We start from the raw sequence: 27,949 nt of genomic DNA on the forward strand, positions 1-27,949 counted from the left end.
GGTGAGAAAACCCTGGACTGAATTGGTCTGGTTCGGTCCACAAAACCTCCTCGGGACCGACCAGACCGGACATAATTCATCCCTAATCTCACCCCCTTTCTCTCATGAAAGTGCATGTTTTCTCATTATGTTTATTGACTACTTTGATTATATGATTTCAAGTGATATGGTTTCAAGTGATGAGGTTTCAAAGTGTTAAGTACTCATGAGATCAGTTCAAGTGATTCCCCGTACCATTCTCAATATCGCGCTACCACGTGTTTCACCTGAGTAAAGGGATTCCCCATGCTGATTGGGGTGGAGCATTTCTTGATAACATGGGTATAGAAAGTCCCAATGTTGATCAAGTGGCGCAATTCTCGTATTGATTTGGTATATGTATTTCACATGTTAACCAAGTAAAGAGATTCTTGGTGTCGAATGGGTGGAATGACTCCTCGTATCATTTGGTGAAAGTATTTCACATGTTGACCAGGTAGAGAGATTCTCCTCGTTGAATGGGTGGAGTGATTTCCGTATGGTTTTGGTGGATGTATTCCATGTGTTGATCGAGTAGAGAGACTTCCCGCATCGAATGGGTGGAGTGATTTCCCATACATGGTAATGTGTATGATGATTCATTATGCTATTTTACTCAGAGTGATTACTCCCCATACTTATTATTTATGTGTTTTGTTCAAAGGGTGATTCATCGCCTTATGCTATATGTGGTTTCTGTTTTCATTTACATGAAACTATGCATTCATATCCATCACCATTATCTTGCATTGTTAGAGCAGTTGTGGGTTTTAACTTACTAAGATTTCATTGAAATCTCACCGTGATAGTCTCACTATGGTTTCACTCCCAAAACCGTAAACTTTGATGCAGATATAACTCGGGAGGGTTACCTTAAGGAAAACGAACCAATATAGCCTGAGAAATAGCCATGGAGGCCTATCCCCATTAAGTCTATAATCCTTAGTAAATTTTAGGATGTTTATTATACTAGGCAACAAAAAAATTATTGTGTTTTATATTTTGATTTGGGCAAAGAACAAGTGTTGGCATGTAATTATATTTGGGATGAAGGAACAGTGACTTATGGATATTTTTAAGAATGGAAGAGTAATCATGAACAACTTCTCTGATACTACTAGTGTTAGTCTCCAACTAATACCCTTTTATTAATTCTACTACGATTTTGATACACGTGTGATTGGCATACAAGCACACAGGATTTCCCACAAACAAAAGGAATGTAGTCGTAGCTTGCATCTTGGGCACTATGTGATGTAGAACTGGGAATGGAATAAAGAAAATACGCTAGGAGTCTCTCCTCACATACCCTGGAGTCACACCAATAAAGACGATAATTTTCTAGCAAAGAAATCAATACTATGCCTTTATTCATTGAACAATCTCTTTTAATAGCTATCGAGATTACAAATTCAAATTGTAACAAACATAGCTAAAAATCAGCTTTATGATAGAAACGAAAATTCAAATTTTAAATAGCTACAATTAGCTTTGCATACCCAAATAAAACTAAACTTTGAATTTTAGACCAAGTCTTCAGCCTGGCAGAGTGTTCGAACACGGTTCTTCCATCATTGGTTAGCCACCAATTCCTCCTGCTAAAAAGAACTCCACTCCGACAAGTGACTCGCTTGGTAAACTCGCACAAGTCTGGGTTAAGTCTTTGAAGCTCTTCAGTGCGCACCCATGAGCAATTAGAGTATGGCCTGTTCTTCCATTTAACTAAGAATTTCTGATATCCCCCACGTCGAGTAGACACAATCTGGTCCTCAAGGATTTCTTCAATTTCTTCTTTCGGAGTGGTCTTTTTGGGAAACTTAGGAACTGCTACTGGAGTTTCATTGTCAACATGGTGGCCTTCACACAGTTGCAAATCTTCAACATTAACAATGGGACTAATCTGCAAATCAGTCGGCAACTCGAGCACATAAGCATTAGGTCCCAATTTCTTAAGAATTTTAAATGGACCTACCTTCTTTGAATGTAACTTATGGTAAGTGTGTCGTGGGAAACGTTCAGGCCTTAATCTCATCATAACAAAATCACCTTATGCAAATTCAACATTCCTACGATGTTTATCAGCTTGCTGTTTATAGAAATCATTGTTGGTTACCAAACGTTGCTTGATTTCTTCATGCAATGACTGGATGTGATTTGAAAAATCTGCGCCACTCTTGCTAACTCTTGAATTAATCTATAAGGGTAGTAAATCAATAGGCTGTCGAGGTTTCATACCGCAAACCACCTCAAAAGGTGACATGCCAGTAGTCCGATTTACATAACTATTATAGGCAAATTCAGCATTTGGTAGGATTAAATCCCATGAGGTAACATGATCATGAACTAAACAGCGAAGCAAATTTCTGAGATTTACAACTTCTGTTTGGCCTTCCGTTTGCGGATGAAAGGCACTAGAGTACTTCAAACGTGTACCAAGCTTTGCCCACAATGTCTTCCAAAAATAGCTTACAAATTTCACATCTCTATCACTGACAACAATCTTTGGTAAACCATGGAGACGCACTACTTCTCGCAAGAATAACGCTGCAACTCGCGAAGCATCATACGTCTTTGAGCAAGGTACAAAATGTGCCATCTTTGAGAACCTATCAACAATAACAAATACTGAATCATGACCACGTACAGTCTTGGGTAATCCAAGTATAAAATCCATGCTGAGATCTTCCCAATGAGCTTGAGGGATGGGTAACGGCGTATACAATCCAGCGTTTTTCTTTGACCCCTTTTCAAGTTGGCATGTGCGTCACATCTTGACAACCTTGACCACATCACGTTTTAAGGATGGCCAGAAAAATTGATCTTCCACTAAGTCAATAGTTTTGTCACTCCCAAAATGGCCAGCTAACCCTCCTCCATGAAGTTCTCTAACAAAATGCTCCCTTAAAGATGAATCTAGAATACATAATTTACAACCTTTAAACAAGAACCCCTCCTTCAACTAGAAGCCTATGTGAGTATCCAGCTTGTTTTGAGAGAGGTCTGAAATTATTGGACGAAAGAAGGGATCATCGACATACATCTTCTTATCTCATCAAGTCCAATAATAGAAGAGGATAAGATGGAGAGTACATGGGACCGCCTGCTCAAAGCATCTGCTACTCTGTTTTCGGTTCCTGCTCGATGCTTCACAACAAAACTGAATTCTTGCAACATATCCACCCAACTAGCATGCCATGCATTTAATTTCTTCTGGGAGTTAATAAATTCAAGGAATCGTGGTCTGTAAATAAAACGAACTCACGATTTAATAAATAATGCCTCCAATGCTTCAATGTTTGAATGAGTGCATAAAATTCGAGATCATATGCTGAATATTTTTTTTTAGCTTCATTTAGTTTTTCACTGAAGAAAGCAATTGGGTGACCTCCTTGACTTAAAACCCCGCCTATGCCAACGTGAGAGGCATCACAAGCGACTTCAAAACCTGTTCAAAGTCTAGTAACTTCAAAATAGGAGCATTAGTTAATTTTTCTTTGATTTCTTCAAAGGTGCCCCCAGCTGCAAAACTCCATTGAAAAGCCCCCAATTTCATACACTCGGTTATCGGTGCCATAATGGTGCTGAAGTTGCAAATAAACCTGGGATAAAAAGTAGCTAATCCGTGAAAACTCCTCACTTCATGAATATTCAAAGGCGTAGGCCATTCTTTGACTGCCCATATTTTCTTAGGATCGGCTAGCACTCCTTCTGTTGAGACAATGAATCCCATAAAAGTGACTTGTGAATCAGCAAAAGAGCACTTCTTTAAATTGATGTAAAGTCGCTCCCTTCTTAACACTAGCATGACTTGTCTGAGGTGTTCTTTATGCTCCTCCCTATCTTGACTATAAATAAGGATGTCATCAAAATATACAACAACAAATCTACCAGAAAATGGCCTCAACATTTGGTTCATTACCCGCATGAATGTACTAGGAGCATTGGTCAATTCGAATGGCATAACCATCCATTCATATAACCCATCTTTTGTTTTAAAGGCGGTTTTCCATTCATCTCCGGGTCTAATTCGAATTCGGTGGTAACCACTCCTTAAATCAATTTTTGAGAATATTGTAGATCCATGTAGTAAATCTAGCATGTCATCTAAGCGAGGGATGGGGAAACGGTATTTAACAGTTATCTTATTTATGGCTCTACTGTCAATACACATACGCCATGTACCATCTTTCTTTGGAGTGAGTAGTGCAGGACATGCACAAGGGCTCATGCTCTCCCGAATAAGTCCCTTTTCTAAAAGATCTTGCACTTGTTTCCTTAACTCTTCATACTCTTTTGGATTGAGTCAATAAGCCGGGTAATTTGGCATTGCTGAACCTGGAATGAGGTCGATTGCATGTTGAATATCACTCATTGGAGGTAGTTGTCGAGGGAGCTCTTCGGGGGCTAAGTCTGAAAAATCTTCCAAAATTGAGATGAAATCTGGAGGAATTTTATTTTCCTGCATTATAGGAACCTCACACGAGACTAATAAAAATATAGCTTCTGATTCTTTACTTTCTTCTTCAAACCGACGCATGGATAGTGTTCTAGAGGAAGAAGAATCCTCTGTCTTCTGGAAATGTATGATTCTCATAGGTTTTAATCGAATCTTCTTACTCCCACAAGTTAGCGAATATGAGTTTGAGTAGTCATCTGAAGCAATATTCCGTCACGTTGCACTTGCATGAGTCGGTTACTATTGTTATATTGTCGTCCACTTCTCGTACTCATGTTTACGATCATGGAAGGAACCTAGGACTGATGCCAAAATTGATGTAGAACTGGGAATGGAACAAAGAAAATACGCTGGGAGTCTCTCCTCACATACTCTCGGATAAATTCGCTGGAGTCACACCAGTAAAGACAATAATTTTCTAACAAAGAAATCAATACTTTGCATTTATTCATTGAACAATCTCTTTTAATAGCTACCGAGATTACAAATTCAAATTGTAACAAACATAGCTAAAAATCAGCTTTATGATAGAAAGGAAAATTCAAATTTTAAATAGCTACAATTAGCTTTGCATATCCAAATAAAACTAAACTTTGAATTTTAGACCAAGTCTTCAGCCTGGCAGAGTGTTCGAACACGGTTCTTCCATCATTGGTTAGCCACCACTATGGCTCCTCGACAAATTACAATCGAGGGACCGGGGCAACCACATATATAGGTGGCACATTACCAGACGATGAAGTTGGTCATGAACTATGTATTAGAGACAAAATCCTTAGCTAAAAGCACATAATATGATAAAATTCAGGGCCAACACCCATCAAAGGGAAGAGCAATTCAATATGGGCTATTGGGTGCTATTGAAACTCCAGCCTTATCGACAGCATTTAGTCTTTCATCATGCTTTATAGAAATTAGCTAGCAATTACTTCGAGCCTTATCAACTTACAGAAAAAATATATATATATATATATATTTATATATATATATCGATTAGCTCTCCTAGCTAGTTCCAAAACTCATTTTGTATTTCAGGTGTACTTGGAGTGGATCCACAAGCCACTACACAACATATAGACAAGTAAAATGAGGAGCGAACTATATATGTGACTGAGGACTTGCAATTTCGTCATGAAGAATCCACCTGAGAGGATTTCGCTCTACTCCATGAACAGTTTCCATATTTAAACCTTGACAAAGAGGTTTCGGTAGAAAAGGGCTCAAGGATCGACCAAAGTATCAAAGGAAGGCCAATACTATTGCATTTTATAATAACTTGTATAAAGTTTTATTGTAATATGTTATTTTATTCTGTCCTTAGATGTAATTATACTCATTTTACTCATTTTTACTTTAGCCTTTGTAGTATAAATACCTTCTATTATTTTACAATACTCATTGATTTCGGAATATACACAGAGGTATTTTTCACATGTGTTTTACATTTAATATGGTATTAGAAGTATTCTTGAAGTCTTCTTCCGCACGCTTCTTTCGCGACTTTTCCCCTTTCTCCTTCCTCTTCTCATGGCTCCGAAATCTTCCGTGGGAGAAACATCCAGTCCTTTCTTGCTTCATCCAAGAGACAGTCTTGGTACTGTTCTTGTTACGCAATCTTTGAATGGTGATAACTATCACTCATGGTATCCATCGATGCACATGGCGCTCTCTGCGAAGAACAAGTTAGGGTTCGTCGACGGATCCATTCTCAAACCTTCAGATCCTGCCAATACAACGCTTCCTTCTTGGTTGAGCTGTAATAATAAGGTAATCTCATGGATTCTCAACTCTGTTTCATTTGAGATTTCTGCTAGGGATGTAAACTCATATATGAAATATTTAATATAAAACTTATATATTAAAATATTAATCAACCGGTTTGGTCCTAGATTTTATCCAAAACCGGACCGGACCGGTTACACCCCTAATTTCTGCTAGTATTCTCTACATTAATACGGCACATGAGATCTAGAATGATATCAAGGAGCGATTCTCTCAGAAGAATGGCCACCATATTTTTCAATTTCAAAAGTTGATTTCGACTCTTTCTCAAGGCTAGTTGACTGTTAGTGCCTATTTTACCAAGCTGAAAGGTCTTTGGAATGAATTAATCAATTACAAACCAATTCTGGTTTGTTCTTGTGGAGCTGTTCACAAACTTAATTCCTATGTTCAACAAGAGTGCATACTTCAATTTCTTGTTGGTTTGAATGAGTCCTATACATCTGTTAGGGCTCAAATCCTCTTAATGGATCCTCTGCCTCCTCTTAACAAGGTTTTCAGCCTTGTTTTACAAGAGGAATAGCAACGTACGATTTCTATATCCCCTGCATCTTCACATGACAATCATGCTTTTACCGTGAAGTATGATACTAATCGATCTGTGAAGCCTGTGTTCAAGAAAAAGCGTCCTGTGTGCAAACATTGTGGCATTGTTGGTCATGTTATTGAGAAGTGCTTCAAGCTTCACAGCTTTCCTCCTAGATACAAATTCAAGCCACGGCCAGTCTATGGTCAATCAAGTTGTCTATGACAACACCTCTTTGACTACATCTCCATTTTCATTAACTGAGTCTCAATATCAGCAGTTACTGGCTATGCTTCAACCATCTGATCATGTTACCTCCTCTGTCAATCCACCACACACTACTAATGCAATTTCCTCTTTTTCAATTGCTAGTATAGACTTTTCTCATATTCCACCTATTTTTTCTTCCAATTGTGTTTTACCTACTAATCTTGGTTTGTCTTCTTGGACTCTTGATTCAGGAGCCACAGATCATATGGTTCCATCAACATCCTTTTTTTCTTCCTTCATACCAATCATTAACACTACTGTCAAGCTTCCAAATGGCCAAAGTGTATCTGTTTCACATATTAGCACTGTTCACATTTCTAAGGATTTGATATTTAGAGATATTCTTTGCATTCCAGCTTTTTCATTTAAATTAATTTATGTTAGCAAGTTAACCTTGACTCACTTGTTGCTTGTCTTCTTTTTCTTTTTCATTTTCTTTTTCAATGATCGGCCAAAATATCAAAGGAAGGCCAATACACATCACACAGATGGCTTCCAAACTTACGGGACTTCCAAATCAGCAAAATGATGTGGCACAACAGTGCATGAATAGCAGTTGGCACTAGGAGTTGTAATAGCAATTATTGTCACGTGTCTATCGTTATTAGTATTGTATGCACGTGTGTGAGTAGTTATCTATGTACATAATGTAACTGTTGTAACTGTGTTAGTAGTAACCGCTAGTATCAAGTTGAAATAGGATGGTAATTGGTAATGGCGCATTTGGGTATTGGTATCTTATGTTTGCTGTTTCTAAGTGGAGTACTATCTATGATCATTGTCATTAAAGTGCTGTTGTCATAGTCCAGAATTCAGATGTATTCTCCAGAGAAAAGATATTTGTAATTGAATTATGCAACTATCGTCGTAATTTTTTTTAAAAAAATAAATAAAATATAGAACTCTCATAAAAGAATTAATTTTTTAATAGTGAACTTCACTCTTTTTCAAAACGATTATACAATATTTATATATTTTACAATTATATGTAAAATTACTCATCATTAAAGTAGTGTTATTGTAGTCTTGGGTTTATCATGGTGTAACTTTATTTAGGACTCGTTTCGTTACACAAACTATATCGTCTCATTGTATTTAATCATTATAATTTTTTCAAACTCTTATACAAAATATAATAAACAATTTAATTTTTTTAAATTTTAAAATAAAAATAATATTAAAAAATAATATTCTAATAATATTTTATTTAATTTTCATCTAATCTCATTTGTGTAACCAAACGAGACCAAAAGGAATGCAATAATTTTGATGAAGGTGATGGGCTAGAAGGAGCACCCATAAAGATCGAGCTCAAATTTGAACATGAGAGATTTAGATAATGAATTGAAATAAAATTAATTGAGTTGAAATAAAAGTTAAAAATTGAAAAAAATATTATTATAATATTATTTTTTAATATTATTATTATTTTAGAATTTAAAAAAATTGAATTGTTTATTATATTTTGTATAAAAATTTAATAAAATTATAATAATTAGATGAGATTAATTGTGAATCGGAACCGGGCCTTACATGTTTTGCCTTGTTCATCGGGTATACGAAGCCCGGCCCGACTCCAAAAACACGAAGCTCAGCTGTCTCTCTTTTGCTCTTGCGCTGTGGCTGAAGCAGCCGCATGTCTCGTTCGTTTGGATGATTCTGCCCTCGTCCCGCCATTGCTGGACTGGAGTGTTGCAAAGAAAGGCCGACGGACCAATCATTCTTAGCTCGCTTTCAGGCGCTCAGCTTCTGCTAGAGGTGCACATTCAGGCTAATATTTTACCCATCTCAATCTGTGTGTTTTATACATAGCGTCATCTATCTTTTGCTTGTTCTAGGAACACAGTGGATCTACCGCCGCTCGTTTCTCACCCAAATCCGATGGGCATGTGTTTTGTGGTGGGTTGACCGATCTGTGCTTGTTTATGGGTGAATAGGAGTGGCGTAAGGTGTAGAGTCGTCGGCTATGGCAGTGGAGGGTCGAATTTTGGCGGTTAGAGTGACGTCTGGCGGGTGTGCCTGAGAAGAGAGAGAGAGAGAGAGGAAAAAAAAAAAGAATTAGAGCCAAAAGCAAGGGATTTGGTAGCTTATTTGTCTGTGATAGTAATGCTGAGCAGACGCTCTCTTGTAGTTGTGCCCTTACTCTTCAGACCCTCTCGTCTCTTCTCCTTCTTCACCAAATCCCCAATTGTAGTCCACAGCGGAAACACTCGCCGCCCACTTCTCCGCCACCGCGCCACCGCTTTTTTATTCACCAAACCCATTTGTACCGATGATTCTTTCCCTTGTTTCTCCATGAACAAAGTAAACCATTGCTATTTGTCCACTCTCTCTACCACCGCCACTTCACCGACTCATGATTCCTACGTTTCACTCCCTACTAGTGGTACTACGCTTTCCAATAAATCCAAGAGAAAAGCACGCCGAGAATCGCCCGAGGGAGTGCTTAGAGAGAAGCTAAATATGTGTTCGAATCGCGGTGACGTGGTTGAAGCGCTTCGGCTTTATGACGAGGCGCGCCAAAGTGGGGTCCAGCTTAGCCAACACCACTACAATGTGTTGCTCTATCTGTGCTCTTCTTCAGATGTCGGTTTGGGTCTGGAGAGGGGTTTTGAGATATTTCAAGAGATGCTGATGAATAAAGTCTTGCCCAACGAGGCCACATTTACTAGTGCTGCGAGGATTGCTGCTGCTAGGGAAGACCCCGGAATGGCCTTTGAGTTGGTTAGGCAGATGAAGGGCTTTGGTATTGCACCCAAACTGAGGTCGTATGGCCCAGCTTTGATGGGGTTTTGTGAGAAGGGAATGGCGGATAGAGCTTATGAAGTTGATGCTGATATGATTGCGTCCGGGGTAGTGGCTGAGGAGGCCGAGCTTTCTGCAATTTTGAAAGTTAGTGTTGATGCCAAGAGGGCAGACAAGGTGTATGAGATAATGCAAAGGTTGCGAGCCACGGTGAGGCACGTCTCAGAGACGACTGCTGAGATTATTCAGAATTGGTTTAAATGTGAAGAGGGGGGAAAAGTAGGGGAGGAGACTTGGGATGAGATTGAAGTGAGGGAAGCAACTGTAAGGGGAGGTGGAGGGTGGCATGGTCAGGGGTGGCTGGGCAGTGGGGAATGGAGGGTGACTAGGACTCATATGGATGAGACCGGTGTTTGTAGTTTCTGTGGTGAGAAACTTGTTTGTATTGATATAGATCCCATAGAGACGCAAAATTTTGCTTCCTCGTTAACAAAATTGGCTTGCCAAAGAGAGGTTAGGGCTGATTTTGTTCAGTTTCAGGTATGAGTAATGCCTTCCTTGTTTTTCCCTGCATATACTCTGCAATTTATTCCACTTCCTACGGCTCTGGAACAAGGAAGATTTTGTTTCTTGGTATTACTATTCAAGGTTATCTAGTTTTTGAGCCATATGCATGTACTAGTGTATTCACATACATGAACTGTTGGAAAACTTGCTACTTGCTGTATGCTACAAGAAGTAAATATATGCATTCTGATTTATTTAGAAGGTGCACTTATTCAGGAGTGGCTTCAGCACCAGGGTCCATTTGATGCAGTTGTAGATGGTGCCAATTTGGGCCTTATCAACCAGCATAGTTTCAGCTTTTTCCAGGTGAGCAGGATGCTGAGAATAATCATCACGGCATGTCTATTTTTGTAAGTCCTTCAGAGCAATATCTATGGTTTAGGTGCTTATTGAGTCTTTTGGTTGCAGCTTAATACTGTTGTACAAAAACTGCGTCAATTGAGTCCTTCAAAGAGATTACCCCTAATTATTTTGCATAAAAATCGTGTAACTGGTGGTCCTGCTCAGCATCCTAATAACAAGAAGTTGTTAGAGAGTTGGAAAAAGTCTGGGGCACTTTATGCTACACCTCCTGGTTCCAATGATGACTGGTAAGTTTGCATTTCTTCATTTTGTGGTTGCCAACCAAATATGTATATCTTTCTTGTAAGTGCTGCCTTGGCACATGTTTTGCCTTGTTTATCATGTTATGCACAATAGTTTACCAATCAAGAAAAAAATTATGTTATACACAATAATGTTTCTTCAATTTACCCACATGAAGTTGATCTTTGATTCTAATGAAAGTGGCCTTTATTTATTTTGGAATTACTTATAAAATTAAGATCTCCAGCACATTTTGTAGCTTGATTATGAACTTATTGGTTAACTTGTGCAAAAATTCCCCTTTTTATTTTCAGGTACTGGTTATATGCTGCTGTTAGTTGCAAGTGTTTACTGGTGACAAATGATGAGATGAGAGACCACTTGTTCCAACTGCTAGGGAGTAGCTTTTTCCCAAGATGGAAGGAAAAGCATCAGGTATTGGCCCTATTTGCATTTGCTTACACATAATTCTGTAAGAAACTTCCATGTGTAAGCCCAACCAAGGAGTTCATTGATTGATAATATTTTATCCAACTTCCTATCCGTAGAGAAGTCAGGGCTTCAGTTCAGGTTTTAAAATGCATCTCTTCATTTATTTCAGCAGTAAAAGGAAAGGATTATATTATGGAAAAGGCATTTGGTAGTTCTTTACAAATTAAAAACTCTTGCTTTCTATTTCATGATCAAATTCCGTCCAAAAGAAGCAAGACAACAGAAGAACATACTTTGAAGATAATCTCTTGATATTCTCTTTTTACCCCTCATCTTTCTTCTAATGTCAGATTAGCAATTGGAATGGGGCTTCAAATGAGAAGAGCCTCTTTTTTTTCTATAAGTAAGAGATAAATTTTATTGATACGATTGAAATAGGCATAGTCCGTGTACACAGGAGGTATACAAAAGAACACCTAGATACATTCTATGAACGGCGCTCATTCCTTTCCGATCAAATACACAACATGATGCACAACGGAATCACCTTCCACACTACCGCCACTTGAGGACAACCTTGAATATTCTTCCAACAGCCCAATAAATCCACCACCCTTGATGATGGCATTACCCAAGCAACATCAACCCTTCTAAAGATCTCATCCCATAGCACCTTGTCACCTCCCAATGCAATAAGAGGTGATCCACTGATTCTCCATTCTTTTTACACATATAACACCAATCCATCACAACGCACCCCCTCTTCCTCAAGTTGTCCGTGGTCAAAATTTTCCCAAGAGCAGCAGTCCATATGAAGAAAGCTACTTTAGAAGGCACACAAAACCTCCAAATATTCTTCCAAGGGAAGGGAACGTTAGCTTGTGATGTCAATATTTTGTAGTACGGCCTGACTGTACATTTCTTGTTGTCATTGGACCTCCATTGCATTCTATCCCCCTGTGCCATAAGGTGTCAATCTGAAAAAATCTGAAACAGTGAGTAATTCCCAATCATGAAGGTCCCCATTAAAAAGGATATTCCACTGGTGAGAGCCATGGGAAGAATGCAATGGAGGTCCAATGATGAAGCTTTCGTGTCTAGAGTCAATAATTTCCTTCCACAACGGCTCCCCCTCTAAGTGGTATCTCAATAACTATTTCCCCAATAAAGCTTTATTGAAGATTCTCAAGTTGCACACTCCCAAGCCCCCATTCGAAATTGGGGAACATACTGTATTCTATTTAACAAGATGGAATTTATTTTCCTCTCCCAAGGCCCCCCTGAAGCATGAGAGCCATGGGAAGATACTTGCAAATCCGCCACTGAAGCATCCCTATTAGCTGCAATACAATAGAGAGCTGGAAAGGCCCTATCAAGAGCACAATCTCCGCACCACACATCCCGCCAAAACCTAATTCTAGTACCCTATCCGACCACAAAACGGATATGTTTTTCAAAACATGGTCATCCTCTCCTTATAAATTTCCATAAGTCCACCCTCTCTCGCACTTTCGTGTCTAGAGTCAATAATTTCCTTCCACAACGGCTCCCCCTCTAAGTGGTATCTCAATAACTATTTCTCCAATAAAGCTTTATTGAAGATTCTCAAGTTGCACACTCCCAAGCCCTCATTCGAAATTGGGGAACATATTGTATTCCATTTAACAAGATGGAATTTCTTTTCCTCTCCCAAGGCCCCCCATAAAAACGCCTGAAAGAGTTTCTCAATCCTATTCGCCACCCCTGCAAGCATATGAAACAAAGATAAAAATAGATGAGGAGATTAGTTAAGGTGCTCTTTATTAAAGTGAGTTTACCTCCTTTCGATAAATACACTCGTTTTCAACCAACCAGCCTTTTCTCTACCTTCTCCACAACCCCATCCCAAATAGCTCTAGCCTTAAACGTTGCTCCCAATGGAAGACCCAAATATTTCATAGGCAACGAAGACACCTTACAATCCAAAAGGCTTGCTAAGCTATTTATATTGGGCACCACACCCATCGCAACCATATCGGACTTACCAAGGTTCACTTTAAGCCCGACACTACTTCAAAGTATAACAGTGGTCGTAGAGTTTGGATCTGGTTATGGTCCGCTTCACAAAAGAGTAAAGTATCATCTGCAAATAAATAGATGTGAGATGATAATAGAGCCACTAGTGCCATTACCCCACCTAGAATCCAAATAGGAAACCTCCTCCAACAGCGGCTTTCACCATCCGGCCAAGTGCTTCCATAATTATAACAAACAGAAGAGGGATAAAGGATCTCCTTGCCTCAAACCATGGGAACTGTCAAAAAAACCAGCAGGGGTACTGTTAACTAGAACCGAGAAACGAGCGGTGGAAACACAATGTCGAATCCATGAGATCCACCTATTACCAAAACCACACCTCCCGAGCAAGTATAACAGAAATTCTCAATTCACATGATCATATGTCTTTTCCATGTTAAGCTTGCAAGGGATGCCTAAAACCCCCTCATGCAGTCTGTGATCGAAACACTCATTTGCAATGAGAACCGAGTCAAGGATTTGTCTCTCACGAATAAATGTGTTTTGAGGCTTGGAAATAATTTGTTCCAATACCAGGCTTAGTCGACTAGCAAGAACCTTCAAGATGATCTTGTATACCCCACTAACCAGACTTATAGGACGGAAATCCTCAATTCTCGTAGCCCTATGTTTCTTTGGAATGAGAGCAATGAACGTCGCATTGAGGCATTTCTCAAACTTTTTAAAAGAGTGGAATTCACAGAAAACCTGCATAACATCACCCTTCACAATGTCCCAACACGTTTGAAAAGATCCTATCGAAAAGCCATCCAAACCCAACACCTTGTCATTGGCCATAATAGTAATGACCTTATAGATCTCATCTTCATCAAAAGATCTCTCCAAATAGCTTCCACTATGCGAATCAATTGTCTCAAACAACAAATCATCAAGCTTCGGCGTCCAACAAGCCAATTTTATAAGGAGGTTCTTGTAATAATGCACAATATGGTTTTTCTAATTCGGAGGGGGAAGAGAGCACTTGAGTACCTGAGTGAAGTGTCTCGATAGCATTGTTGTGCGATGTGAATTAGCCACACTTTATGTAAGAACTTCGTACATTTATCACTTTATTTTAGCCAAAGGGTCCTGGATTTTTGTCGCCATGAAGTTTCCTCCGGCAACAGTACCCTCTCCAAATTAGCCACAACCGAACTCTTTCTCAATAATACCTCCTCCGAGGTGTCTCCCATCAATTCCCTTCCCTCTTAACTCCTGCAACTCCTCCAAAAGGGTAGTCTTCTGGTTGTTGATGTTACCAAAAACTTCCAAGTTCCACTTTTTTAGGTTCTGCTTCAAAGCCTTAAGCTTACCTGCAAGAATGAAACTGGGAGTGCCTACAAACTAATACGAAGACCACCAAACGCGCACCATCTCTACAAAACCATCAGTTGCTAACCACATATTTTCAAACTTGAAGTACCAACGACCTCCATGAATACCTCCACAATCAAACAAAATAGGAAAATGATCTGAGCTAACTCAGGGTAGTCCCTTCTGACATAACTCCAGATAATGGGCCTCCCACGAAGGAGAGACGAGGAATCTATCTAATCTCGACCAACCCCGGCTATTTGACCAAGTGAACTCACCTCCAACAAGAGGGAGATCCATGAGGTCCAAGTCAAAAATGAACTCAAAGAACTCCTCCATAACAACAGAATTATGATAGTTCCCCGATCTCTTGCTGGGAAAGCAAGTAATATTAAAATCCCCACTCATACACCACGGCACTTCCCATAAAGAATATAAGCCTGCCAACTCCTTCCATAGCCTTCTCATATCTCTAACCACATTTGGCCCATAAGTGCCTACAAATGCCCACTCCCACCCGTCAACAACAAACTAGCGACCGAGTAGTCTCCAACACACTCCTCTACCGCCTCTTCTACTCTTTTATCCCACATTAACAACACACCAATTGAAGCTCCCAAAGAGGCCAAGTAAGACCAGCCCACATACAGATACCCCCATAAACTACAAACAATTCTTCTATCAATGACCCCCATCTTTGTTTCCTGAAAACATACCACATCAACCTTCCACATCCACAATAACGATTTTATACGAAAGCATTTATTGTGATCATTAAGCCCCCACACATTCCAAGAAAGGTTCTTAGGCTTCATGGAAACAAAGAGTTGCTTGGGCTTGGATCGTTTAGTATCTTGGCTTGACTCTTCCAACCTCAATTTAGCTCATTTAACCAATGAGCCTGGGGCTGGACTGGTTCTGCTCAATTGAAAGTTTGTGAACTTGCCCGTTATATGATTATTGGTCGTATGATCAACCTTCGATACAAACATCCAAGATGTTAGATAAATATAAATCACTTCCAGCTAAGTCTCTCAATTACTGACATAATATGTAAGGAGTGCTAAATCCAGAAGTCACTTTCCTTTTTCCATGCAGAATCTAATACAATAATGAGATTAGATGTCAATATTTCTTACCCTTTTTTGTGGTTCTCTTTGCTTTTTTGCCCCTTTAAGGCAAGAACTTTTGAAACTGGCTAGAGTAGGTATCTTCTTTCACTAGTTGTAAGGGTTTATTTAATAGTGTTTCTAGGTAGGAGTTTTTGAGCTCCCCCATTCTCTTTTTGGCATATCAAAGTAGACAAAGAAACCATGATAACATTCTCCCTAGTAGACCTCAAACTTGTTAGTGTAAGAATATTTGTTGACATTCTAATGATAATCCAATTCAGATGTAATTGGTTTAGGTTGAGTTTAATTTTTTTTTTTTTTAAATTACATAAAAATCTAAGAATAAGAGACTTTGCTAGATTCTGTGAGAGCGACAATCAACCGAGGTTTGCTGTAATGTTGTATAGAAGGATCGCTCATTGTCCGTGAGATAGTAGCTCCAATGACACATTGAGATATTATTCACTAGACACGCATGGGATGTGCAGTCAAGTGAAGTGGTCTGAATTTGATTTAGACAAGGTTCATGAATCTTGTTTAACCCTGATTTAAGTCCTACCTTTATAAGGTTAATTATGTACGATTTTCTAAGGACCTTGGGCTTATTTTAAGAGAACCGAAAAATTTTAAAAAAAAATAAAAAATAAAAAGATTTATTTCTTGGAGAGAAAACTCTTTGAGATTGTGTGCTTACTAGCCAAACAAGTTTTCTCTACCATACACAGACCACCACCCTTATAATCTGTTGATCATTCTGTTCCTGTGTTTAGATTGCCGGTGAGATCATCGATGTGTTAGAATTTCAATAAAGCGAACAAGTTTGTTCATGGGTAAAGCTAATAGAAGAGACCAAAGTTCTGAAGTTACCGTGTTGCAGAGATCGAGTGGGTCACTTGTAGGGAGAGCCAACAAAGGTTTTGTGTCTAAAACTAATTGGAATCATTACTCTATGGCAGATTTAGAAGTGATCATTGAGCACCTGGAGTTATTCAAATGATTTTCGTTTTGTGACCAAAGCTCTATTTTTCTTCAAATGGATTTATAGCTCCTCTCTTTGAAGCCTCACTCTTTTACTACAGAAATTTTCTAAATCCTCCATGCACCAGGGTTGTACTGAAATCTTCCCCTATATGCACGAGAAATTCTCATAGGACTGTAATGATCCAGTTTGTGCGTTTTCCAGAAATTGAATGAAGTTAATCTTACAAGTTGAACAGTCTGCATTACTAGTAATGCTGAAAAATAGATGGATATGCCATGGTTCCTGTCTTTAGTTTGAACAAGAAATGAAGCTTGTTTTCTGTTGGTAAAATCTGCAGGTTCGACTGTCATTCTCACAGCGCGGGCCCACTCTCCACATGCCTCCCCCTTATTCGATCGTTATTCAGGTAAGATAATCAACCATCTGCTTGCTAATCGCTTATTTAAATCAATCACTGAATAAAGATGTCATGTTTCTACTTATATGGAGTTTCTTATTCGCATAAATTTTGGTTAATGCAAAATGCAGGAGTCAGAAAAGGGTAGTTGGCATGTTCCAACGACCACAGGCGATGATCTTGAGACTCCAAGGCAGTGGTTGTGTGCCACTCGTACTAAGGGCACAACATTACATCATCTCTGAAAACATTTTTCCCCTTCTATATGAACATGCATGTTGAGTGGGAGATTGTGTAATCATATCAGGCTCCATTTTTATTTAATTATTATTTCATTACACAGTAATTTAAACATTCAATGGTATATATATATATATATATATAATAAGGTACACAACACAGATGACCTTCTCATTCCACAAAACTCCTTTCCTCTCATGGGTTGACTTTCCTATTTACTAAAGTGGAAGTGGTACCAGCAGAATACAGATGCTCGCCTACCTGCTGAAGAAGTTCACTTTTCTAAATTCAAGTATAGTTTTTTTTTTTAAGTATAGATAAACAAACATCATTAACACTTAATGCACTAAATGTTTATTAGGAAAATAATTACAAGAAAATATATATATATATATATATATATATATATATAAACACACACACGACCACCTATTCTAGCATGTATAATTCTGCTTGTAACACCATTAATGTTTGTTTATTTTTATGGTAGCACTCTTAACTTTATTGACAAGCACTTTGTACCGAATGAATATTGCAGTTAGAATCTCAATCACCTTGGTGCTTACAAACATGTTGGGGAAAAAAGCTCAAAAACGAGAGTGTCATAAAAGACCTTATCTAGACCTGGACAATATAGAACACAAAAAACTAAGCCATAAATTGGCATATAGAAATAGAAAAATGTTTTGGCTATAAAGATATTTTATAAAATTAAATTTACAAATTGACATGACTTGATGTGATATATCAGATTGTAAAGTTACTTATATTATAAAGTACATCTAATACATCACATAAAGTCATATAATTTGAGTTTGTTTTTTGTGAAATCTCATTGTGCCTATAGAACTTCTCATAGAAGATATATCATTTGAACTTATCCAATGTTAAAATGTATTTTATTTTCTTCAGAAGACCACGAACGTAAGAGTATTTTTCTTGATTTACCTTTATTCCTTGTTTGGCCAGAAGATCTCCTCCCTTTCTTTTTCTTTTTCTTTTTAAAAAAAAATCCTCCTCTCAAATCATCCTAACTACACTTGCCATGTTGGAGTCAGTCTCTATCTACAAAACCCTTCTTATTCCACCAGTTATTGACCAAGTTGGGGTCAGACTCTATCTACACTTTCCCATAGATTCAATATGGCTCAAAGTTTAAGCCCATCTAGCAAAGCTTTAACCTCTGCCTTCTTGTTAGTTCCGTACCCATAATATGTAGAAAAAAATTGCTATAAATGAACCCCTTAGTATCTTTGCTTATTCCTCCTCCACTTTCTCCTACGTTTCTGTTTCTGTTGGGTATAAGAATGTGTTGGAAACCAAATTGTATGGCCTAGTCGATACGAGAATGAAAGCCCATGATAAAAGGTCTGCCCTAGAGTTGTGAGGTGACTTAAAGCTCAAAATAGGAAACAAAAGTAGAAAGTAGAGTGCAAGAGTTGAAAATGGGAAGTGACAAAGCAAACGGATCAAATACTAAAGCCCTATTTTGATACAGAAACGTTTCATTTCATCTCATCATTACAACTTTTTTAAATTTTTACACAAAATATAATAAACAATTCAACTTATTTAAATGTCAAAATAATAATAATATTAAAAAATAATATTCTAATAATATTTTATTCAACTTTCAATTTTTATATAAAATCATCTCATCTCATCTCACTATTCAAACAAGGCCTAAAAGGTAGAACCAAGGCAATGGAGATTTATTCACTTCTACATAACCTCTCTTCACCAGTATAAGAGCATTGGTATTGACTTCATCAAAGTCATCTTCAAAATTTGATGAAAATTACATGTTTTGCATAAATCTAAAACTTCCTTAGCCAAAACTCCACATTGGATTAGTCATTTGATTCATCAAAATAATAATATAATATTATTTTTTTAATAATATTATTTTTTAATTTTTTGGAACTACACTAATCATATGTTAATTAATAATTTAATTTATATTTAAATTATTGTTTCCCAACTAATTTTTTTCCTCAACTTAATTATCCAACAAATACATTTTTTCAATCAATTTTTTCTTGAAATAGAAAATCAGTTAGAAAAATCATTAATTCTTATTCAAATAGAAATTTAAAATATATAAAAAAAAATCATTCGGTTACACTTTACTCCAATGACAAATGGGAGGAAGAGTGTCAAGTCATTTTACTCCAATGGCATTCAACTTGCAAGATTAAAACACAATAAAAAATACATTTGCTTGATGAATAGTAACACTTCAAATTTGAAGGATACTATGAATTTACTGTAGCTCACAACTTCCCATCTATCCTTTTGATGAATCCAATGCAGCTAGATTTTGATCAAATTCATCAAATTTTACATTTGGCTAGGCTTTTGATGAAGCCAATGCCAATGCTCTAACAAAGGATAAAGTGAGACTATGAGAACTTCTATAAACTCCAACATAGTGAATTTAAACCCTAAATGACGGGTGGATGTGGGTTTTATTGTCGAATCACGTAAATTCATTGTCGCTCTCTTTATTTTCATTTATAACATTTATTTATTGTTCACACCATGGATGAGTACTCCAAGCACCTCGAACCACCATTCAAGCTCCATTACGGGTCATTCGACATTTTGAGGTTACTAAAGAATAGATACTCTGCTTGACTTTGTTAATATTTGCAAAAAATCATTTGTATAAAGCTCGGCCTCACTCATTAACTTGTTTGCATATTTTACTATAGAATATATATCTATCAATTATATATAAAGACGCATAATATTATGTATGTGTGTACTTTATTAGAAAACAAACACAAAACACATTTATACAATAATTTTTATGAATGCAGATGATATGAATGTATGACATATATATATATATATAAGAAAAGACATTTGAAAAAAAAAAAAAAAACGAGACCTACTAAAAAATTAACTTTGAATTTTATTATTTTATTTAAACTTCATTTCTTAAAATCAAGTTTTGGGTTGAGTTTGAGCGTTTTTGCAATATAATCGATACGAGCTTGATCAGGCATAACTTGCTTCAACTTGATTCGATTATAATTCTAAATCAGAATAATGTGTGGTGTGGAGTTCTTAGAATATCATTTTTCTTTGTATAAACAAAATGCAAAAGCAAATTAATATGAGATATTCTAGTTTCTTTTGGTTTATGTATCTTGTAAAAAACAGTGATTGATTGTTTGAAATTCATTATATTCTAGAGGCCTTCCTTTTTTTTTTAAAAAAAAAAATCCCAATTAAGAATGAACGAATTGAATGAGAAATTATATTTACAGTACAAGCGTCATACACTTCTTTTAAAAAAAATAAATAAATATGAGACATATTTAAAAAAAAAAATTAATTTTTTAATAGTGAACTCCATTCTTTTTTAAAAAGAATATATGATACTTACACAACATATAATTGTATCTAATATTACTCAAAGTGAATTGGCAAGATAAACATCGTTTTAAGGGGAAGAAAAAAAATCAGGCAACGTGCTTTGAAACAATCAAGGGTCCCTTTTTTTTTTGTCGGTTGGATTTATAATCTTTAAAACTTTCCCTTTTCCGAGAGAGTTCATGGAATGAGACATTGAAACAAGAATTGAACTAAAAAAAAAGTTGTTCTTGATAAGCATGAGATAAGAAGCATTGGTGGAAAACACATGCAATCGGGATCTCCTCGGAGACAAACATTAGTGGAAAACATATGCAATCTTGATCTCCTCTTAGGATCAACCCACTGCTCTTATAATTGTCTAAGCTGTCATGAGTAGTGTTTGTATAAATATGGTCGTGACCTGTGGGGACAGACGATGTAAATTTTGGTGGGGACCATGTGGTCACTCACACTTGAACCTGACAAACCCATATGCCTCAAATGAAACTAACAAGGTCTTGGCGTGCATTCCTCTACATAGCCCGTTGTCGTTACAGAAGATTAAGGGCGTGTTTGTGTTGTGAAAACATATTCGATGACAAATAAGTGAAAGAAAATCAATCAGATCAATTATATGATACAAATTAACGTGATTCGACAACGTGCTTTCGTCTACATAGTTATAAATAATTTTATTATGATGAAGAATCACAAAATATACTTTAGGACAAAATCTCACCGTTCAGAATACTCAGAACTTACTAAACTGTTCATTAAATATATATTTTATAGTGTTACACAGCAGAAATACTAATTTTCATTTTTTTGCATTATTCGATCGAACAGAGTGTTGAGTGCTCTTCAAGTGAACTCTCTGTCAGTTAGTGTTGAGTGAACTTTTTGCCAAATGCTTTTTTCAATCGCAAACAGTGCAAAAAAAAAAAAAAAATTCTAGAGGCTTTTCCCCTGAACCATTGGCCCAAGCTGAAGCAAACATCGCCCAAGTCTCATTGAAAATCTGCCAAAAAATCATAACGCATCATTGTTGAGTCAGGTTATCAAATTAGGTTGATATACCAACAAAACCAAGCTTCACAAACCTAACAATTTGGATAATGAGATTAAAATTTGTTAGAAAAATTAGATCATAATGCATAGCAAAAGCGATATTACCTCATAGGAAATATCTTGGATCTAGTGCGGTTGTTCTACATATTCTTCGTCGTCGTCATCGTCGTTATTCATCTGTAATCCTCTTGGCGATGGTGGAGTGTGCTACGTAGTAATACCAGAGCAACGTCCACATATTCCATAACCTAAATGCCGGAACTAGCGAGAACTATTTGAGAGAGAGATTTCCTGTTTGTGATACAAGTGTCTTCCAAAGGGGAGAGGCTATGCAAATAGCCCCTCTAAGTGTAACTCCCGGCTGGCTATTAAGGGCCAGCCATTAAGGCTCATGAAGTGGCTTAAACTCCCAATAGAAGAAGAAGAGGTTCCCACTATGGGTGCCTCTTTTTTACATCTGTCACTCGCACATAGTGGGTAAGACCCTGGTCTGCATCTCTCAAAATATTCTCAATCTTATTCATACTGGCAAATAGGTCGTGCGACCATCGAGCACAACTATAAAAAAAAAATGGGAGCACTATACCAAGTCTCTCGGAGAGATGATCAGCATAGCAACATCCCTAAAAGTGTCTCGTTATTTCCCGACTCATTGGTCACATTAGACTAAGCATCTCTAATCCCTCTTGAGTCCAAATGACTCAAAGCAATACTCAATCTCTATAAAACTTGATGTACTCACGGCTATATTGCAATTCCCAATGAGCAACATAACTTGCCAGCAATGAGTACATACCATTATCGATGTGTTACCAAATAGTCTTCCATTTGCACTCATGTCATTTAGTTTCAGTCCAGTCACTTTTCCAGCAATGCCTCTTTAGACCGCATCATTCATGGTCATAAATAACATGCCAAAGTAGCAGACACTAATACATCAATCTCATGACATAGTCAAAGGTCTCCTAAAGGCATAAATAAATTAAGGTCATCAATTATGACCTACAGGACTCACACGGTGAGAAAGTATGGATCCATTTACTCACCTCTACTGTTGGTCGCAAAAGCACATGTAATATGAAATATATGTTACGGTAAATTTCTCTTTCCAAAGAAAAAGTGTATATCTAATCTCAATACACCGTATAGATCTTAGTCTAGTCGCTATCTCAACGCCTAACCCGAGTCCCTCCATTTGCTCAATATCCAAAGCGCCAAAGAGGATCTCGCATCTGGCTAAACCACAGGCTACATGGATTGTGGGTAACCATGCACGGCCCTTTTTAAATATGATGGACCTCATCTTAACTCTCACTAAAGCGACATATCTTTTGTGTCTTACAACTTATCCCTATCTGGACAAGTACCAAGTGACACATTATCTCATCTTTGCTCTCTACCTCTTTGTAGCGCTAAAGGCGATCGCTCGTGTGAGTGAGCTGATCTAAGCCTGTTGATATACCTTTTTCACCATAACTCCTAAATTTATGGTAAATGTGTGTGCTTACCAAAAAAATACTTTCAATCACGCCACATGATCATAAAACACATCAGTATCATGTGCACGACGAGCAATACCATGAGATACAGAGAAATCACATGGTCAACAAAAAATTATTAAACTACAACTCTCAAGTGGTGTTTGATGACCATTTCTCTCCATGCGCAGTATTATGTGTAGTAACTTTCCAAAACATGCTCCTACCAAAAGACTCAGCTTGTACATGTAAAAGTCCTTTGCACAACCATGAAGTCAGCGATGATTCATCGCGAATCTCATTTAGGTCAAACTCACAATATAAGTCTTAGATTCTAGTCAGGAAGTCTAACTGCGATTTTTAAGAATCTACAAGGTAACCACAAATGTCATTCAACAAACTTAATTTGCGACTTCAAGGTTTCATATATATCTCTTGCACTCAACAAAAGCATGTGAGATAACCATTATTTATTTTTCATTAAGGGTAAAATGATTAGAACCTTTGCCCCCAAAGACAATCATAATAGTCTAATTATTACTTCTTTTTTTTTTTTTGGCTAGCAGATTGTTTTGTAAACATTTTTTTTAAACTCCGAACCATATCATTTTTTTAGCACTGTGTAAAGCGCTGCACCATGGCAGCGTCACACATCTGCGTGCGATGCGCTGTACATGCTGCGCCATGGGCGACGTCCCGAAGCTGCAGTGCTCGTTGCCACCCTATTAGCCAGCGCACGGGGCTCTACCCTCCATGGCAGACACTTCGCAAGGCTCTTGACTTCCTTCGTTGCTGGCTGGTGCTCACCGCCACCACCCTTTAGTGCCCAAGGCACTGCAGCCTGCAACAGTGTCACTTGCTATGGGGCTTGGTGCACTCCTGCTCAGCTCAATACAGGGTGCATCATTGCACCTGCACTGCCTGTCTGTGCAGCATTATGGGAAACGCAACACCCAATCGGTGCTAGTCGTGCAGCACCAAAAACAATGGAGGTTCCGTGCTTTGTGCGCGGTAACGCTTGCAACACCACCATGGTGCTCGTTGCTTTGCGCGCAACAGAGGATAGCGCCTCCGTCGAGGCATGCTCAGCTCTCCATGGTGCATGCCATGGCAGTGCAACATCACGCAGCAATGTGCAGCGATGCTCCTCCTTCGACTGTGTTGGACTGGTGCTTGCAGGTCAGCAAGGCATGGGTACGCATTGCACCATGAGCCCCACCCTGGACGGCAATTATAGTCGCAGCTAGGTGCTCATCACACCTCCAAGTTAAGTGGATCTGATTGCCCACTTGCACAGAGGTACAATTGCTCAACAGTAGGACGATGGAAACTCATCACCTGTGGTTGTTGCACCACCGAAGTAGTGAACACGACGCAGCACCCATTCGATGCGCATCGCTGCCTTCTGCGGTGCTAGCAGCACCTGGATCACACGGCGCAACGTCTAGATCATATGAACTCCACGTGCACGAGTACTTGTTGATTCAAGAGGGTGGTTGCAGCCATTCCACAATGGCGCTACCACCGTAATGACAGCCAACTCATTGGTAAAAAAAATCTCATCGTGCAGAAATATTTTAGTAAATGAAATTATAATGTGCACGTCAAAGACACAAATTGGGAACAACTGATTGGGTTCTAATATCAATGTTAGAAAAACTAGATCATAATGCATAGCGGAAGCGATATTACCTCATAGGAAATATCTTGGATCTAGTGTAGTTGTTCCACAGATTCTCCGTCGTCGTCGTCGTCGTCGTTCATCCAGAATCCTCTTGGCGATGGTGGAGTGTGTTACGTAGTAATACCAGAGCAATACCCACATATTCCATAACCTAAATGCTGGAACTAGAGAGAATCATTTGAGAGAGATTTTCTGTTTGTGATACAAGTGTCATCCAAAGGGGGGAAGCCTCTCTAAGTGTAACCTCTGGCTAGCCATTAAGGATCAGTTATCAAGGCTCATGAAGTGGCTTAAACCCCCAATAGAAGAGGAAGAGGTTCTCACTACAGGTGCCTCTTTCTTACAAAATTTTATAAATAGTAGTGAAATAATTTACAGATAATAATGAAATAGTTTAAGTTAAAATGTTTTATTGAATTTTAAAAAATGTGAGAAAAAAAGTTAACTAAAAATTTTATAAAGTTAAAAAATTGTAATGATTAGTTTGAAAGTTTAAAAAAGATTTAATGATTAGATGAAAAAATTAAAATTAAAATGTGTTTCATATTTAAGTGATATTTAAGAAAAAAAATTGTGAGAAGTTTTGAGACGAGATTATCCCATCTTTATTGCCAAACAAAGCATCTGGAGAGCATCTCCAACCACACCTTTGCATCATATCATGTCCACGCGCATATATATAACTCCAGCTTCCAAAAAATGTCGCCGAGTGAATATATATCCAAATGGATTGGTTCTCATCCACAAGTAGATTACATGACATTTGAAAAAATAAAGTAGATTCTATGACCCCTTCCTTCTTAACGTGACGATAATAATTAATAGACATGGATGAAACCAAAAATCATAATTTATAGAAATTGTAAAAAATAATTCTTTTGGAAGACAAATTAATTTTTATGAAATCTACCTTACAACAAACCCTTTAATTTAATTTAATTTAATTTAATTTTTTTAATTTTAAAGAGATACTCATAGTTTTTATGCTTGCCGCCGTCCTATTATTATTTTATTAATTAAATTTTGTTCTTTTTCATTTTTTTTTAAATTTTAGAGTAGTTTCAAAATATTTAAATGCGATATTTTCATTCTATTACCTAAAACTATTTATAATGTTAAAACGTAATATTTATATAAATTATTTTAATGTTAGGATGGTTATATAATGAAATAAGAAATATTTTAATTTTAATTAGAAATACATATTTATAGATATTTTAAATTAATTAATAATATAATTTTATAAAATATCTGAGCATACTTATATTTAAAAATAATATAGACGCATCCAGCAAAATACGGGACGCGACATCGACACGTCTCTGGAGGAGCTTAGTTCAAGGCACCTATTGGATTTGGATTTGGATTTGGATGGATCACATGCAATGCATTAATAATACTGTCTCTTTCAAGAAATATGTTTTTCCCCTTTGCTTTTTTTATTTTTTATTTTTTTGGGAGACCCTGATTCATCAAAAAGCTCATGTGGGACTCATCAATATGTCTTTCTATTTCAAGAAATTACATTTTCATTATCAGCTGCCACAATTTTTTTACTAGGGGCCATGAGATTTTTATAATTCAAAATTTTCTCAATTCTTTTTAAAATTTGTATATATATATATATATATATATATATAGAAATGTCTCTCTAATTTTTTCTTATAGGACCTAAAGTTTTTATTTAATTTCTATTTATCATGTATTTATTATGTTGTGTGGTCCCTTCAAAATTAATTTATTTGCCCCCCAACAATTCTTTGAATTTGATGGGTAAATTCTAAAAAATATTAAACTAAAATTAAATTTATAAAAATAATAAACTTATTAATACGGATATTAAAGTTATTGATTATACAATATTAACATTCTTAATATGGAGCCCAATCTATAATAAACACTAGATCAATCATTTAAGGTTGATATCTTGTATGAAAATACAATTGAGAACTTTTATACTTTAGATTTCATTAAGTAAGAAAAAACTTATTTGAATTGTAGTATTATATATTTAATGTAAATTTTAGATGAAATTTGTATAAACTAACTTACGTGCTAGAGTGAAATATATGAAATCATTTATTAGTTTTTATTGAGATTTTCTAAAAATATCATTAATAAAAATATAATGGATCAGTATTATTCTATGAAAGAATGTCATAAAAAATTTAAAGGGGATAATAAGTTCAGAGGAAAGTGACGATTTTTTGAAAATCACCGTGAGTGGTCCTCACGTACCACCCATTCCGGTAGCTATTCTCGCCATACGGACTAGATCACCTGCCTCTCCACCACCAGATCTTTCAGATCTGACGTTTGTGGTTGAAAAGAAACCAGCGTGTTGTCTTCACGCGCTATCACAAATTTCAAAGTTTACAGAAGTTGGTTCAAACTGTAATCCGTCCTTTTTTGCATCTATCTTACTGCTTTACTTTTTTATTTTTTTATTGTTAATTAAAATAACAAAAGAGTCAATCTCTCGGAATTTTATCTGTAGAGGTTGAGTCATCTTCTTCTACGAAGAGTAAAGTTGGGTTGTCTCTTGAACGTTTGTCTGTAGAGAGTATCAGCAGTAGTGAAGGCCAGATCAGTCATAAAAGAAAATAATATACTAGTGGACCTCCTTTTATTTATGATGTCATGTTTGATATATGAACATCCCAGAATATATCCGCTCATGGATGTAAATTTCTTGATGAATTAATGATGTCAATTTTTCTTAAAAAAAGTTATGTTTTTTAAAATTTTATTTTTACATATATATGACAAATTATGTATTTTTTCTCGTAAATGAAAGCTCAATTTAAATTAGATAATTTATCGAGATATAACTTTTTATAAATAGTTATTTTTTTACGATTAACCATAAAATTAA

The 27,949-nt window shown here is 36.9% G+C and overlaps 2 protein-coding genes across 2 annotated transcripts; one reads left to right on the forward strand and one right to left on the reverse strand.

The window, feature by feature from the left end:
• Window positions 1–1,489: 1,489 nt before the first annotated feature.
• Window positions 1,490–2,692, reverse strand: LOC118344024. Its single transcript, XM_035683760.1, has 2 exons — window positions 2,254–2,692; window positions 1,490–2,064 (listed from the first exon to the last, which is right to left on the reverse strand). Exons 1-2 carry the CDS (start codon window positions 2,690–2,692, stop codon window positions 1,490–1,492), a joined length of 1,014 nt encoding a protein of 337 aa, XP_035539653.1.
• Window positions 2,693–8,624: 5,932 nt separating this feature from the next.
• On the forward strand, window positions 8,625–17,565 carry LOC109005124 (proteinaceous RNase P 1, chloroplastic/mitochondrial-like). The gene is made up of 7 exons (XM_018983918.2): window positions 8,625–8,810; window positions 8,891–10,337; window positions 10,581–10,670; window positions 10,773–10,954; window positions 11,264–11,384; window positions 17,182–17,250; window positions 17,373–17,565. The coding sequence occupies exons 2-7, from the start codon at window positions 9,159–9,161 to the stop codon at window positions 17,484–17,486; spliced, it is 1,755 nt and encodes a 584-aa protein (XP_018839463.2). The 5' UTR covers window positions 8,625–8,810; window positions 8,891–9,158; the 3' UTR covers window positions 17,487–17,565.
• Window positions 17,566–27,949: the final 10,384 nt, after the last annotated feature.

This window comes from Juglans regia, chromosome 12, assembly GCF_001411555.2.
Source record: "Juglans regia cultivar Chandler chromosome 12, Walnut 2.0, whole genome shotgun sequence".
Lineage (NCBI taxonomy): Eukaryota > Viridiplantae > Streptophyta > Magnoliopsida > Fagales > Juglandaceae > Juglans > Juglans regia.

What these genes read in the sequence shown, in the direction of transcription:
- LOC109005124 (XM_018983918.2), top strand. Translation starts at nt 9,159, where the DNA reads ATGCTGAGCAGACGCTCTCTTGTAGTTGTGCCCTTACTCTTCAGACCC. An exon ending in CTGATTTTGTTCAGTTTCAG is followed by an intron (nt 10,338 to 10,580) that starts GTATGAGTAATG and finishes GCACTTATTCAG; the next exon opens with GAGTGGCTTCAGCACCAGGG. An exon ending in GATGGAAGGAAAAGCATCAG is followed by an intron (nt 11,385 to 17,181) that starts GTATTGGCCCTA and finishes TAAAATCTGCAG; the next exon opens with GTTCGACTGTCATTCTCACA.
- LOC118344024 (XM_035683760.1), bottom strand. Translation starts at nt 2,692, where the DNA reads ATGGATTTTATACTTGGATTACCCAAGACTGTACGTGGTCATGATTCA. An exon ending in ACCTTTTGAGGTGGTTTGCG is followed by an intron (nt 2,065 to 2,253) that starts GTATGAAACCTC and finishes AATTTGCATAAG; the next exon opens with GTGATTTTGTTATGATGAGA.